The sequence below is a fragment of the Peromyscus eremicus genome, chromosome 22, assembly GCF_949786415.1.
Source record: "Peromyscus eremicus chromosome 22, PerEre_H2_v1, whole genome shotgun sequence".
NCBI classification, from domain to species: Eukaryota; Metazoa; Chordata; class Mammalia; order Rodentia; family Cricetidae; genus Peromyscus; species Peromyscus eremicus.
The window spans coordinates 31,021,617-31,036,738 of NC_081437.1; the positions used below are offsets into that span (position 1 = coordinate 31,021,617).

Genomic DNA, 15,122 nt, shown 5'->3' on the forward strand with positions numbered 1-15,122 from the left:
AGGGCATGAAGGAGGAGCTAAGTGTGCAGTTATTGAGAAGATGCTGACTGGCACTCATAGGAAGACACATGCACTGTTACTGCTTGTGGAGTTTTTCTTACTCTCTATTTGTGTAATGACTTATGTGTTACCCTGAAACTACAAGAATTTACTGGTATTTTGTTGTTGTTGTTGGCCTGACAATAGCTGCTTAATATTTGCATTTTATAGATAATTGTACATTTCCCCTGTATTTCATGAGGAGTCTGGTCTTTGTATTTTTATAACCAGGCACTGTGGTTTCTACTAAGAAAGAAGAACTGATTGCAATTCTTGATCATTTTAACATCCAGGTAATTGCTAAATTTGTTTTTCAGATTAATTAATGAAAGTATTATTTTATTGGTGTGATTTTTTTTTTTTTTTTGCCTGTGGCATGTGTATAAGTAAATAAGATGGCTTCATAGTAAATTGATAAGTGGAGTATGTGTGCTCCATTTTTAGTTGCATTGGTTTTTTAGCATAGTCAAGAATATCTTGTTAAAATGTATTTTAATAATGGTATAAAATTTCCATGCTGTATAGGGAATCACAGGCCCATTTCATAACTAATCAATGATATGAACTTTGGTGGTGCTGCTAATCTGAGGTTGGTGGCCAAGTGTCTGACAGTATTACCAGGTCTTATTTTCAAGAAGGCAGATATAATTAAGGTCTAGGGAAGCGTTGTGAAACATATTTCTTGCTCCCTTCCTCTTTTTCTTCTTTCCCTTTGAAGTAAGGACTCACTGTGTAGCTCTGGCTGGCCTGGAACTTGCTATGTAGATCAGGCTGTCTGAGATCCTTCTGCCTGCCTTCCCTCCCAAGTGCTGGAGTTAAAGATGAACACCACCACACTGAACTGTAAACACTTTTTAAAGCAATAAAAAGCACCAGCATTTACTTAAAGGGGGTGTTTTTAAAAACGTTGTTTTACTTAAAAATTTAATAGTTGTCATTTTAATGTTAAAAATGAAAAGTTTAGTGTCTTTGTTATACTAGTCGTGTATAATTAATCTGTGAGTATTTAGCATCATAAATTGCTTTGTTTGTAGTACCATAGTTGTTATTAAATAATAAGCACCCAGAATCTTTTAAAGCAGAATATGTATTTAAAACCTTTTCACCTTATACATTCTGGCCGCCAGTTGTACTTTTGTTTAAGCTATAGCTTATTTAAAATGACTTGTGCTCCAAATGTTAAACAAGATTATGTTTCCATTGGTTTTTCTATTATCTTCACAAAGTTATAAAGACATGAGAAATCTTAAAGCACTGGTGTGAAAAATAAGTATTGCTGTCATGGTTCTGAAAACAGGTAACTGGGCTGAACTTTGTGTACTGAAAAAGCTCACTGACTTGCCCAACGCTGCATAATAGTTGTAAGGACAGAGTTCAAGTAAGAATGCAGGAAAGCTGACTCACATGCAATGTATTTACCTATATTGTCCTTTGATGTTGGTGACATTAAGTGGTAATCTATATGAAAGTGAAAAGCCTATTTTTCCTTTTTTTTTTTTTTTTTGTGTGTGTGTGTGTGTGTGTGTGTGTTTGTGGTATATATGTACACGTGTGTGAGTGCTTGTTTGTGTGGGGGGCTAAAGTTGACATTGGGTATCTTCAATTGTTTGTCACTATTGAATCAGGTTCTCTCACTGTGCCTGGAGCTCACCAATTGCTAATCTAGCTAGCCAGCTCGTCCTGGGGATCCTTTGTGTCTGTCCCCTAAATTCTAGGGCTAAAATTGACTGCCATTCCTGACTAGGGGTCTGAACTTGAGTTGTCATGCATGCATAGCAAGTGTTTTACTCAGCCATTTCCCTAGCTCCTGAAAAACCTAATAAAAGCACGTAAGAGGCTTCTTGAGTACCTTCTGTAGGAGAATGCTAACTGTGGCTACAATGTATTTTGGTATTCTATTTTGAAGCATTATCTTGTGTAAATGTATAATATTGCTTTTTGTATTTTAGTCCTAATGCTATAAGCTTTGACTAAAGCTTAACTTTCTTGATCGACCACTGGTCATTTATAATGTATAGTTTGGTTTAAAGCATTAAAATAAAATACTTTTTAATGCCTTTTAAAAAAAATTTGTTTCAGGTGGACAATCCAGTTTCTGTTTTAACACAAGAGATGAGCAAGCAATTCTTACAGTCCAAAAATGAGGGCGACAAATACAAAGTAAGAGAATAAACTAAATATAAGCCTAAGGTCATGCTTTCAGATACATAGAAACTTACTCAGATAATGGGTACTGAGATTTTTTTTTCCCCTTCAGAATCACCCACTTAAAGTAATATTGTAAAGTAGATTTAATTAAACATTGCCAAGTAAGCTGTAAGTACAGTTTTTGGTAGTTCTTCATTTTTTTCATTTTAAGAGAATACATTATTATTTTTTCAAATAACCTTCAAGAAAATACAGTGAGCCAGGCGGTGGTGGCGCACGCCTTTAATCCCAGCACTCGGGAGGCAGAGCCAGGCGGATCTCTGTGAGTTCGAGGCCAGCCTGGACTACCAAGTGAGTCCCAGGAAAGGCGCAAAGCTACACAGAGAAACCCTGTCTCGAAAAACCAAAAAAAAAAAAAAAGAAAGAAAGAAAATACAGTGGAATGAACAATTGGCCACATATAACCTAATACAAACTTTAAACCATTTAAAACTTTAAAGCTAAGGAATTATTTCATTACTTCTAAAACTTAGTAGTATGTAGTCTTCTGAATGAGTTTTGATTCTTCCTAGTTTAGAAATTTTAGATGCATTAAGATCAAAGGTAGGAATGCAATGCCATATTTACTTTGAAAATAGAATTTGTGAAAAACGAAGGAATTTTTTAAATTTCTAAGTTGTATTATTTTCATGATTAGAGGTATTTCTTTCATGGGATATTAAGAGCTTTTGCAGTTGACTGTGTAGATATGGATATAGCATGTTCAGTAATTTTAGTGTAAAATAAGGTTTGTTCCCTGTGTTTATATATATGTGCTTACATTTTTAATGCCTTTTATATAATTGGTTTAAAAGTTTTGGGAGCTAAAATTGCCCCTCTCCTCCCCTTTTTTTTTTGCACAGAAAAGCCTACAAAGTCCTAAGTATATTTTTCTTTTTGTTGATGTAGTTCTTCATGAAAGCAACCCAGCTTGAGCAGATGAAGGAAGATTATTCATATATTATGGAAACAAAAGAAAGAACAAAGGAGCAGATAAATCAAGGAGAAGAGGTTTGTAAATACTGTAAATCTTTTTGAGATGAGCTCAGCCCCTAGATTACTTAAGGTAAAAGTATCAAAATTACATTCCTGTGTATAATAAATATGTCTTCTTTAAACAAATGGTATTTTTTTCTAGCACACTGAATTATATGACATTTAATTAATGTGAGGATTTAACAAGGCAACTCCTTGTAGTTAAAAAGAGGTTTATTTTGGGGTAACTTACAGCCAGTAAAGGGGTTGGTTACAGGATCCAGAACAGGTGAGGTGCAGTCCAGCGGGGTTCTCTGGAGAACTCTGACTTGGTCTGCCATCCAGCATCCAGGATCATGAGGAACCACGAGGGCCAGCAGGGATGAATCTCAGGTCTTAAGGGCTCCCATCTTGGCCACGCCCCAGGGGCAGGTCATAGGTGGTAGGCATGGCAGTTACTGGCTGCCTCACTGAGGCAGTGCTTCAAGGTCAAAGCTGGAACAGCTACCCACTAAATTAAATTTCTATAATTAGGCATTTAATAACTGTAATTTTGTTTTGTAATAAGGGATATGTATGTCTTTTTCCTCTGTTAGACTAAATGAGAAGATAAGGGTGTATCTTATTTCATATCCCTTGTATAACTAATTGGTTGTACAAGGTATCATCGATTCTCACTATAAGTAGTTTAAAATGTTAATATAACATTTATTTTGTTGGGTACAAAACGCAAGGTGATGTTAAATATAGTATGCGTTTATAGTAGATGTTTCATCATATCAGCAAGATATTAACATTTTTTTTAAGCAGACAGTGGCTTCTTAGCTGCTGTCAAATCATACGTTAACATTTTGGCCACCTGGCAAATTACTTGAATCTTTAATTTTTAAATAACTTCTACCAGTCATGCCCGGTTTCATTCTGTTTTAAACAAAATTTTGAGTGGCTTTTATGTTGTCTTAATAGGGTTATCAAATAGGAAGTTGGTTATATGAATTAGAAATATAGGAGTAAAATCGGGTCTTGATAAAATATTGAGTCCAAATATGTAAAATATTTTATGTAGATCACTAGGAGAGCAGGAAAGGCAGACCCAAGCCTGAACTATGAGAAGAGGTCACGGGAGCCATATAAGACAAGGGAAGAGAGATTTGAAAAGGAAGTGGTCATGGCTGAGAGATGTAAAAATTGACAGAACTTCTCTCTCTGTTAAGTTGCAGAGTCTTCACGGATGTTTATGGCAGGGGCAGGTTTCAGTAGTGAGAAAAACAGGAGTTAGGAAATGGAGCAGACATAGTTAGTTTTCTTGAAACTTGGTGAGAAAGGAGAAATGAAACTGTAGGGTCGGAGACGACCTATTAGATAACCAGGCCACCTCCTCTCTTCTGCAGCAGTCCGTGCAGATACCTTCTTTAGGTTTGTAGTAAGAATGTTGAGAATTGTTGAGTGTGTCCATCTGCTGACTGGTACAGGTTCTGAAGGCAAAGGCAGGGAGGAGAATCGAGGAGGCAGGGAAAGTAGTAAGTTGGAAGGATTTGGTAATAGATTGAAAGAATTTTAGCAAAGGGAAGGTAAATTGGATTGGATAGGGAGTCAAAGTAAGATTACAGTGGGGCTTGGTTAAATACAGAAAATGACTGAAGGGGACTGTCCACACAGGTGTAAAGAACATGAGGTCTGGGAGTCCTGTAATAACGTATTCTAATGACATGATCTTTTTTATTTGTTTCATTTATTAGTAAAAGAGAATTAGGACTTGTTTGATTTGGGGGAATCAATTCCTTCTCTTTCTGGTATCTTGAATAGTTCTTGGGTAGTTGTTATGCTTTGTCTGAAGATTAGGGGAATTAAGAGATAGGGATATTTAGATAGGAAATTAAGCGGGAAATGAAAAGGAAGCTTGAAGACTTGTGTGGTCTTGAGCCTATAATCCTTTGCTCGTAATATTTGATCATTTTTATAGTGCAGAGATTAGCAAAATTATTGTACTTAGCACCACTGTAACAAAAGACTAAAGTATTGTGTGGTATTTGATCATGTTCTGACAAGTAAAACTTGCTTGTAGTCAGAGGGTGTTGCTATCCACTAGCTGACCAAAATTAACCACAGAGGTTTTGGAGGACTAGATAGATAGAACAGGAAGTAGTAAGGCAGAGCGAACTGAGATCTTGGCCTTTTTGGAGGAAAGAATGGAGCAGGTAGGGAGGACTGGTGGCTTCTCTGATCTTTTGTGCTCTTACCCTGATACCTGGCTCCTGAATTTTTATTGATAAGAATAATTAGAATAACCCGTCACTAAAGTCTTTTACTTTAATGAAGTCATTTTCTAACAAGCTTTTGTGTAGTACCATTTTAGGCCTTGTTTTAAATAACATATTCACAAAATGTTTCCTTCTGTTGTTTGTAAAATTATCTGTTTTTCTTTTAAGCGACTTACTGAACTAAAGCGCCAGTGTTTGGAGAAAGAGGAACGTTTTCAAAATATTGCTGGTTTAAGTACAATGAAGACTAATTTAGAGTATTTGAAACATGAAATGGCTTGGGCAGTGGTAATTTTCACTTTATTCATCTATATTCATTTGTCACTTTCACAGACTTCATAACTGTTCTTTATAATAATTTTGTATATGATTGTATTTCAGGTCAATGAAATTGAAAAACAATTGAATGCTATTCGAGATAACATCAAAATTGGTGAAGAACGTGCTGCCAAACTTGACAGGAAGATGGAAGAACAGCAGGTACTTAGGGGCTCTTCTTACAAGGATGTAGTTAGTTAGGTCATGAGATTGCTGGTGCTGGTTTTGACCCACAAACCACCTGTGTATTATCCGTACTTAAATCTGTTAAACTTGAACCAGATCTGTACTTTTCCAAAGACTGTGTAGCAGCTGCAACTGTTTGAAATTGAATTGTATTTGTCTGTAATAATCCTGTCTGAGACTTGGCTCCTGACTTTTCATGCATGTGGACAATAGGACTTTGTTAAGGAATTGAAACATAGAGCCCTTGAGAAATAGGGAGGTCCCGAAATAACTGTCAAGTAGATTCGCCTTCAAGTTAAGTATTAGTAAACTGAAGAAGTTAGAAGTGAGAACTGCCTAGAGAAACTTTAGGGTCCTATGACTCATGATCTAGAATCTACATTTCCTATTGGTAGCGTTTGTATTAGATAACTTGTTAGGCCTGGTCAAGTGTAGTTCAGTGGTTCTAGTATATTCACAGGCTGTGCAGCTGCTCCATAGAGCTTCCTGCATTGTCATGCTCAAGGTGGAACTCAGCTCCTTTGATCTTTATAGGGAGAGCTTCTTAAAACCTCTCCACTCCCACCCCTTTATCACCTGCATGTAGGTACATAAATATGTTTGTAAATCAAACATTTACTGATACTAAATCATAAAGGAATTTCAGTTTGTCTTTTGAGACAGGGTTTCTCTCTGTAGGGCTGTCCTAGAACTAGACCAGACTGGCCTTACACTCAGAGATCCTCTTGTCTCTGCCTCCTGAGGGCTGGGATTAAAGGAATGCACCATCACTGCCTGACAAAGGAATTTATTTTAACATAATTCTTTGGTGAACATATAATTTTACTTTAAAGACTAATGCAAATTTATATACTAATAAGATGGGTGTACATTTTTTTAACATAAAGAATTAAATCTTTAGCTCAGTATTTGATACTGTGTGACATACAATGTCTTTAATGTCTTTTTCAGAGCTGATGTTTTTAGTTTTATAATCGTCAGTGTTGAGAATGCCACTTTATATAAATACGTAGTACAAAGTACACTATGAGTACCAAGTAACAGAAGGCTTTTAGGCTAATTTCAGAAATTGTTGGAAATTCTATTTTAATCTCAAGGAAGAATTTTTTGTTGTTGTTGTTTTTTTGTTTTTTGTTTTTTCGAGACAGGGTTTCTCTGTGTAGCTTTGCGCCTTTCCTGGATCTCGCTCTGTAGACCAGGCTGGCCTCGAACTCACAGAGATCTGCCTGCCTCTGCCTCCCAAGTGCTGGGATTAAAGGCATGCGCCACCACCGCCCGGCTTCAAGGAAGAATTTTTTAAGCATTATTTTGCTTTTGGAAACAGGAGGATTTCTCTGTGTATCCCTGGCTATCCTGGAACTCGCTCTGTAGACCAGGCTGCCCTTAGAAATTCTCCTGCCTCTGTCTCCCGAGTGCTAGGATTAAAGGTGTGTGCCACCATGCCGGGTTTAAGTAATGTTTTGATGTTTTTTTGTTTTTATGAAACTGGAGTTAGAAACTCAGAGCAGTTTTTAAAAGCAAACATCCTAACACAGTAATAATCCAGAGATAGAATAATTTGATACAAGCTATGGAATGATGGTAGGAAAATATTAAAAGTCCTTGTTCTTCTTAATTAAACCATTATGTTACTCTAACTTTATATATGTAATAAAAATAGTGCAGTTCATAACATAAAACTCTCAGACCTGAGCAGAGGTGTGTTTTAGGCAGGTTTGTGATTGTTATGTGACATAATGGTGTATATATAGTGCAGAATGCTCATACTCATACTGTGTTCACAACCAAGGCTGCATGCAGTGAAGGTGCATGATACAGCATGGGCAAGTACTCCAGGAACACCTTGAATTCATTATGAATTTGATTTTCCTTTCATTTTTCGTCATTCCATTGCATGCTATCACATGGGTACAGTTCACTTTAAGAAGCAGTGCTTTATAAGATGGCCTTACTCATCTTACTCTGTGCGTCATTGTGGATTACTTATGTCTTAGTATTTTATTCTCCTTTGCTTAAGGAATTTCTGCCCCCAAGCATAGTGATAGTTTAGGATGTGATCTTCCCCAGCTTACTGCTTCTTGTCTGTCTTTAAGACAACAGATGTCTTTACTTTTAAGGCTTCTGTTGTTAATCTATCTATGGAAGCAAATAGCATATTTGCTTTGTGATCTCTAGGCAAGGTTTCTCACTCCCTCTTCAGGTAATAAATGGAAATTTAACCCTTGCCACCACTTGTAGGTGGAGTTTTCTTTCCTGGCCACCAGTTCCAAGTACCCTCACAGAGGCTTATATTAATTACAAATGCTCGGCCGATAGCTCAACCTTATTACTAACTAGCTCTTATAACTTAACCTATTTCTGTTCTATGTGCTGCCCCTGAGGCTTTTACCACTGTTCCATTTTGTGTGTCCAGCTCATTCTGTGTCTGGCTAGCGACCCTCTGACTCTGCCTTCTTCACCCCAACATCCTTAGTTTGGTTGTCCTGCCTATACTTCCTGCCTGGCTAGTGGCCAATCAGCTTTTTATTAAACCAATCCAAGTAACAAATCTCCACAGTGTACAAAAGGATTATTTCACAGCAACCACTCTCAACTCAAATTTTATTTCTGACATAATAGTCTATGTTTTTTTCTCCAAATATGTTTATCCTCTTAGCCTTATTTCTCAGCTTGTTGTAGAGGAAGTTTTTAAGAACTTTCCTTCAGAGGTATTTCCCAGTCTAATAATGAAACCCAATTTGAGTAATAGATGCTCACCTCTTTTTCAAAAGTAGTTGTTATGAAGAAAGCTGTAGGGCTTTCTTCTGTGTAAGCATTTTGGTATTTCTGTAGTAAATTATAAACTTTTGGAGGGTAAGGACTATCTTACAGTTACAGTTATATCCTTCCTACCATTTATCTTTTTAATTTTTAAATTTATTTGTATGAGTGTTTTTCTTACATACATGCTTGGTGCCCATAGATGCCTAAGAAGTTGTTGGATCCCCCTGAACTGAAGTTACAGAAGGTTTGAGCTGCCATGTTTCTGTTGGAAATTAAACCTGGGCCCTCTGTAAGAGTAGCAAGTGTTCTTAAACTGCTGAGCCATCTGTCCAGTCCCGTTCCTACCATTTTTTATGCAGCACTTTTGACACGACTTTATTATTGTTTGTAGACTGACATTTGAATAGGTCTCTGAAGAATTAGTATATTATACAAACTTTAAATTTTTGTTTGCTTGAAAACCATTTTTAGCCAGCCAATGGTAGTGCATGCCTATGTCCAGGCACACTTTACCTTTTCTGTTGCCAGCACAAATGCTTCTTTCTCTTTGAACCACCCTGATGTTTCCTGGCATACCTTTAGTTTCTTTTTCTATGTTTTCATAATTATACGTAGATATATTCTACCTAGTATCCAGTTTGTGTGTATTCTCTGTTACATTGTGTCTTTTTTTAATCTTTTTCATTTAAAGACATTGTTTGTATACTCAGAGGATATCATCTATTGGGTAATTAAATGGGTCAAAATTAGTATTTTATGTAACTGTTTGATTGCCTAATAGCTTTCCTTTTAACTTCAAAGGCTTCATCTCATTTATTTACTTGTTTTGTGTGTGTGTGTGTGTGTGTGTGTGTGTTTGTGCGCGCGCACATATGTAAGCTTTGGCATCCATACATGCCTTGGGTCATGCCAAGAGGTCAAACAGCTTAAGAGAGTCAGTTCTTGCTGGGTGGCTGTGGCACACGCCTTTAATCCCAACACTTGGGAGGTAGAGCCAGGTAGATCTCTCTGAGTTTGACGCCAGCCTGGTCTACAGCGCAAGATCCAGGACAGGCACCAAAACTTCACAGAGAAACCCTGCCTCGAAAAACTAAAGGGGGGAAAAAGTCAGTTCTCTTCAGCATGCTGATTCTCAGGTTGAACTTCGGTTGTCAGGATTGGCAGTGGGTGCCCTACCTGTTGGGCCATCTCACTTAGCCCTTACCTGATGTCTTAAAATTAATTTTGTTGGAATGTGACCAGTCCATATAATTTTTGTTTTTCTTGTTGAAGAAAAATAACTAAAGTGATGTTTTTTTCTTAAAGGTCAGACTTAATGATGCAGAAAAAAAGTACAAAGATATTCAAGATAAACTAGAAAAAATTAGTGAAGAGACAAACGCACGAGCACCAGAATGTATGGCATTGAAGACAGATGTCATCGCAAGGACAAGAGCCTTTAATGATGCTGAGGTGGGGGAATCTATTAACTTAGAATATCAAAAAACTCTGCTGAGCATAATGACTGTTTTTGTTGTCTGTTAACTATTTTTTAAAGTTTTTAAAGTTTTCCTATCTGGATCAAAATAAAAATGTTGTGTTCACTCATTAAAAAATGTTGTTTCAACTGGGCGGTGATGGTGTATGCCTTTAATCCCAGTACTCTGGAGGCAGAGGCAGGTGGATCTCTGTGAGTTTGAGGCCAGCCTGGTCTACAGAGTGAGTTCCAGGACAGCCAGGGCTACGCAGAGAAACCCTGTCTCAAAAAACAAAACAAAACAAAATGTTGTTTCAAATGGTCATGGGTGTGCTTTGATGGAGTGTGTATGCATTTCTACATGTTACTAATATATATTTAATTTTTTGTTAGGTTTTGTATAACCGCTCCTTAAATGAATATAAAGCATTAAAGAAAGATGATGAACAGCTTTGTAAAAGAATTGAAGAGCTGAAGAAAAGGTAGTGTAGTAACATGGCATTTCCATAGTCACCTCACTGTGTAATGATGACGCACTGGGAGTGGTGCATCTTCTATGTTGGTGTTAATGAAAGTTCATTACAGTGGCTTATGCCTTTTAAATGTTAGATTTTATTTAACCTATTTTTGTACTTTTGTTTTATTACTCTCCTTAGCACCGATCAGTCTTTGGAACCAGAGCGCTTGGAAAGGCAGAGAAGGATATGTTGGTTGAAAGAGAAAGTCCAGGCCTTACAGGACCAGGAAAGTGCCGTCAATCAGGAGGCTGCACAGTTTGAGCAAGCTATAGAGAAGGACAAACAAGAACATGTCCGAATTAAGTGAGTTCACACCTTCGACTTACTCGAATATTATGTAGTTTTGCTGTTAGTGTGAAGAGAAAATAGCTTTTTCTGTGATAGGAGTAAAGAGCCTTTTGACTTCATCTTTTTTGAGTCGGGGCCTCACTAAGTAATCCTGAATGGCCTGGAAAGCTCAGTGTAGCCCAGCTTGACCTCCATCTCACAGATCCACTGCCTCCTGAGTGCTGGGATTAAAGACCTGTGCCACCATCGTGAACTGATGAAAATGTATTAAACTTCTTTTTCTAACACTTTACTCATACATTTTGACAATCTGGGGGATTCTCATTCCATTCCTGTTGAATCATTTTTAATGTGTGTTTTGAGGACTGCTGGCTATTTTTGTCTGTTAACTCAGTTATTTGTAAATTTTAAAAAATTACATTTTTAGCATAGTAGGGTTATTATTGGTTAACATGGAAATATATGGAAAAAGCCCTAGTATTTCTGTATAACTTAGCACATAATGTGTTTCCTTTCTCTGCTTTTATATTTTAGGAGAGAAGATTTAGATGTGAGGCATACACTGAACTATAATCAGAGACAATTGAAAGAACTGAAAGATAGTAAAACTGATCGCCTAAAAAGATTTGGTCCTCATGTTCCAGCTCTTCTGGAAGCAATAGATGATGCTTACAGACGGAGACAGTTTACTCATAAACCTATCGGCCCTTTAGGTATTTGCCACTGTTATTGAGAACATCATTAACTTGAGTGCTTAGTTCGAGGAAGTAGTCTATTTAAACTAGCTGTCTAGTTATGTATAAACTTGAATCACACTAAGCGGTTTGGGCAGTGGTGTGGGACAGACAGTCTTATGTATCTAGTCCTAAGCTCTTCATCCTGCTCTTCCTGTCTCTGCCTCCTGAGTCCTGGGATTACAGGCATGTGCCACCACCCCTGGCTCACATTCTTCAACATAATGAGAAAATCCTTTAAATGTCTACCTTTCCTTTTGTTCTTTTAAAACAAACTGAGAAGAGAAAGATAATTGGGGGTAAGAATGTTAATTGATTAGCCAGTCTGTTGACATGACAATGTAATACAGAGACAAAACAGAAGTGGCGTTCCTCTCAGATCCGTGGGCTCCTTATAAAGTGTCTTTCTTCTCATTTGTTACTTGATTTAAACAGTATGATTTCAAAGTTTGTGCTAATGTTCATTTGTTTCTACTTAGGGCTTCAGAAACATTTTAATCATGTTCTTCTAGGGACTGATCTCTCTGTAGAACTATATTGCTTAAATATTTATGAATCTTATAATTTTTTTTTTGGTGTGTGTGTGTGTGTGTGTGTGTGTGTGTAACTTATAGGTGCTTGCATTCATCTGCGGGACCCGGAGCTTGCTTTGGCCATTGAATCTTGCTTGAAAGGACTTCTGCAAGCCTATTGTTGCCATAACCATGCCGATGAGAGAGTGCTTCAGTCATTGATGAAAAAATTTTATCCACCAGGGACCTCTCGGCCACAGATAATCGTTTCTGAATTTCGGAATGAGGTATATGATGTGAGACTCAGGTAATCAGATAACTACACTGTCTCTGGTTTTGCTTAATTATGTGCACGATTAAAAAGATATTTCATAGGATGCTAAAAGAACTGTGTTTTCCTCTCAAGGGGACAGTAGCCAGAATTCTTTTACTTTCTCTGGTTAATCATTCCACTCAATAATAGAGGAATTTGAGCTTGGCACAGTGGTATACACCTGTAATTCCAATTATTCAAGAGATATTTTGAACCTAGGATTTAGAAACTCACTGCAAAATTTTAAAAAAAGGTGAAACAAAATAAATGTATTGAGTTCCAAGATTGAATTTTGAAATTTCCTTTCCATGTTCACTTTCATCATAAATCCTATTTCTGATTGTTTTGTAAGTCTAACGCTACCTGATTTCATTTTTGAGTAAATTTGTATACAAACACATAATTGCCTTTGGTTTTTCTAAGCATTACTAAAATTAGATCATAAAATACAGGGATATTTCTGAAGCTTGATCCTAATTACTCGTACCAAATAAAACCAGGAATCAGATATTGGGTTAAAAGCTGAAAATCCAGAGAAGCAAAGGAGCAGCCATGGTCCCTTCTTACTTACCTCTGCGAGTCCTCCGACCGAATGGGCATCTCCACCCCTTATATTGTTGTCTCTGCCTCCCTAGTGCAGGGAGTAAAGGTGTGCACCATTACTGTTTCTCCTTTAGACTGGTGGCCTTGAACTCCTTCCTGATCTTCCTGCTTCCTCCTCTCAAGTGCTGGGATGAAAGATGTGTGCCATCACTGCCTGGCCTCTATGGTTAACTAGTGATTAGCTCTACACTCTGATCTCCAGGCAAGCTTTATTTGTCAGAACACAAAATATCACACAAAATAGTTCAAATGAGGGATTCATTAAGTCATTTGTTATGTGAGACAGAGGAGATAATAAAGTCCTTTAATGAATTTGTCTAAGGATAGAAACGCTTAGTTGCTTATGTTGAAAATGACCCAGTGGACTCCCACACCTAAGCTGGTGACCTGCCTGCTCAGTGGGTGCCATATGGGGAAGTTGGAAGCTGTTCTGTAAAGTTGTGTGAGGGAGAGCGGCTCTTGAACCTGTTTTGTTGTTTGTTTTAATTAAGGATTTACTTCATTTTTAACTATAATGGGGTAGAGTGTCTTGTGGTTTGTACAGAAGAGTTCCCACAGAACCAAAAAAGGGCGTTTGATTTTCTGGTGCTGGAGTTAAAGGTAGTTGTGAGGCACTTGATGTTGGTGCTGGAGTCCTCTAAGAACAGCAAGCACTGAGCTGTCTCTCTAGCCCCCATTAGTCCTGAACAGTTACGTGGACTGCTCTGTGATCTGCCATGGGGCCTGGTGAAGGGGAATGCTTATCACTGCCCAGCTGGCATGTTGTTTCCCAGCCTATGTGTTTCCAGAGACTTAGCAATATATAGCAACTCTGACTTACAGTGTACTGTGGAAGGGTATGAAGGTAAGCTAAGTTTGTGCAGTGTACTGCTAATCTTGGATAAAATGAGTTCATGAGCTGAGAATGAGGACATCGAACTGGAGTTGTAGGAGGCATGGAAATTATGCTGTTGAAAAGTCTCAACCAGCTCCTGAGAATCTCTGAGGAAGTTGAATGATACTCCACTTAAGATAGAAAACTTTGTTAGCTGCAGGGGTTTTTTGTTAGTAATACTTCTCTATAGGTGTCAGTAAGAATGTCTTTATTTTTATTAAGACTGAAGTAGAATGTGTGGGTGTGATGAGGAGAGAAGCAGTTGAGAATACTGCTGAGAAATTATTTCAAAGAAAATGGAGCCTGGGAGAAAAAGCAGACCTGCCTGGCTTTGTGAAATATTCAGGCTTAACAGGTGTAGCCTGGGAGGAACAGTTTTGGTAAGACTGAGAAATACAGAAGTTGTAGTTTAATCAAAAAGGTCGGGGTGATGGCAAAGTAGTGTTTTAGTTGGCATCAACTCCAATGTGCTAAAGTACAGGGTTGCTGAAGTAGTGGAAAGATTTTAATTTTAGTATTTTTATTGTTGACCGGCTGTTGATAAGAGCCGGTTTGATATGATAGGAGTAGGTTTAGTAATCTTTAGCCGACTTAAATGTTCTGAAGGGGATGTGTGCATATGTGTGTTGAAAAACTTTGGTTGAAAATTAAATATAACTGATATATTTTAATGTAAAAAAGCAATTATTAGAATGTCGACTATATCAGATACTTAAGATGCATTTTATTCATTTATGAAAGGATTGTTGGTTAGTGAGTTCTCAGGACCTGCTTGCCTCAGTGATGGGCTTGCATCCGTGTCCAGGTTTTTGTGTGGATTTCTGAGGATTTGAACTCAGGTCCTCCTGCTTGCAAATCAGACATTCTTGATGAGCCATCTCTGTGAGATAGTTACTCAGCTATTTAAAATGTGTTTTTGTCAACTAGTTTTTATCTTTGTGTACAGTTCTAGTAGAAATTATACCTGTTATAATCAAGTTTGAGTATGATGGCTGTGAGTCTGGGTTCCAAATCTGTATTGCCTACTTTAAATTCTAACTTGGCCACTTAACTATCTTTAGGATGTTGAGGAACTTGTTAAGCTCTCTGGAGCAT

The 15,122-nt window shown here is 37.5% G+C and overlaps 1 protein-coding gene across 4 annotated transcripts in view; it reads left to right on the forward strand.

Annotated features, from left to right (window-relative positions):
• The window catches only part of Smc6 (structural maintenance of chromosomes 6), a 59,119-nt gene that overhangs the window by 15,154 nt on the left and 28,843 nt on the right, over positions 1-15,122 (forward strand). For all 4 annotated transcript variants that reach the window (XM_059248613.1, XM_059248612.1, XM_059248611.1 and 1 more), the window contains exons 6-15: positions 271-332; positions 2,119-2,199; positions 3,136-3,237; positions 5,631-5,750; positions 5,844-5,942; positions 10,035-10,181; positions 10,579-10,667; positions 10,842-11,006; positions 11,526-11,704; positions 12,340-12,544. In XM_059248613.1, the coding sequence (XP_059104596.1) occupies positions 271-332; positions 2,119-2,199; positions 3,136-3,237; positions 5,631-5,750; positions 5,844-5,942; positions 10,035-10,181; positions 10,579-10,667; positions 10,842-11,006; positions 11,526-11,704; positions 12,340-12,544 (1,249 nt within the window). The remainder of the gene's footprint in view (positions 1-270; positions 333-2,118; positions 2,200-3,135; positions 3,238-5,630; positions 5,751-5,843; positions 5,943-10,034; positions 10,182-10,578; positions 10,668-10,841; positions 11,007-11,525; positions 11,705-12,339; positions 12,545-15,122) is intronic.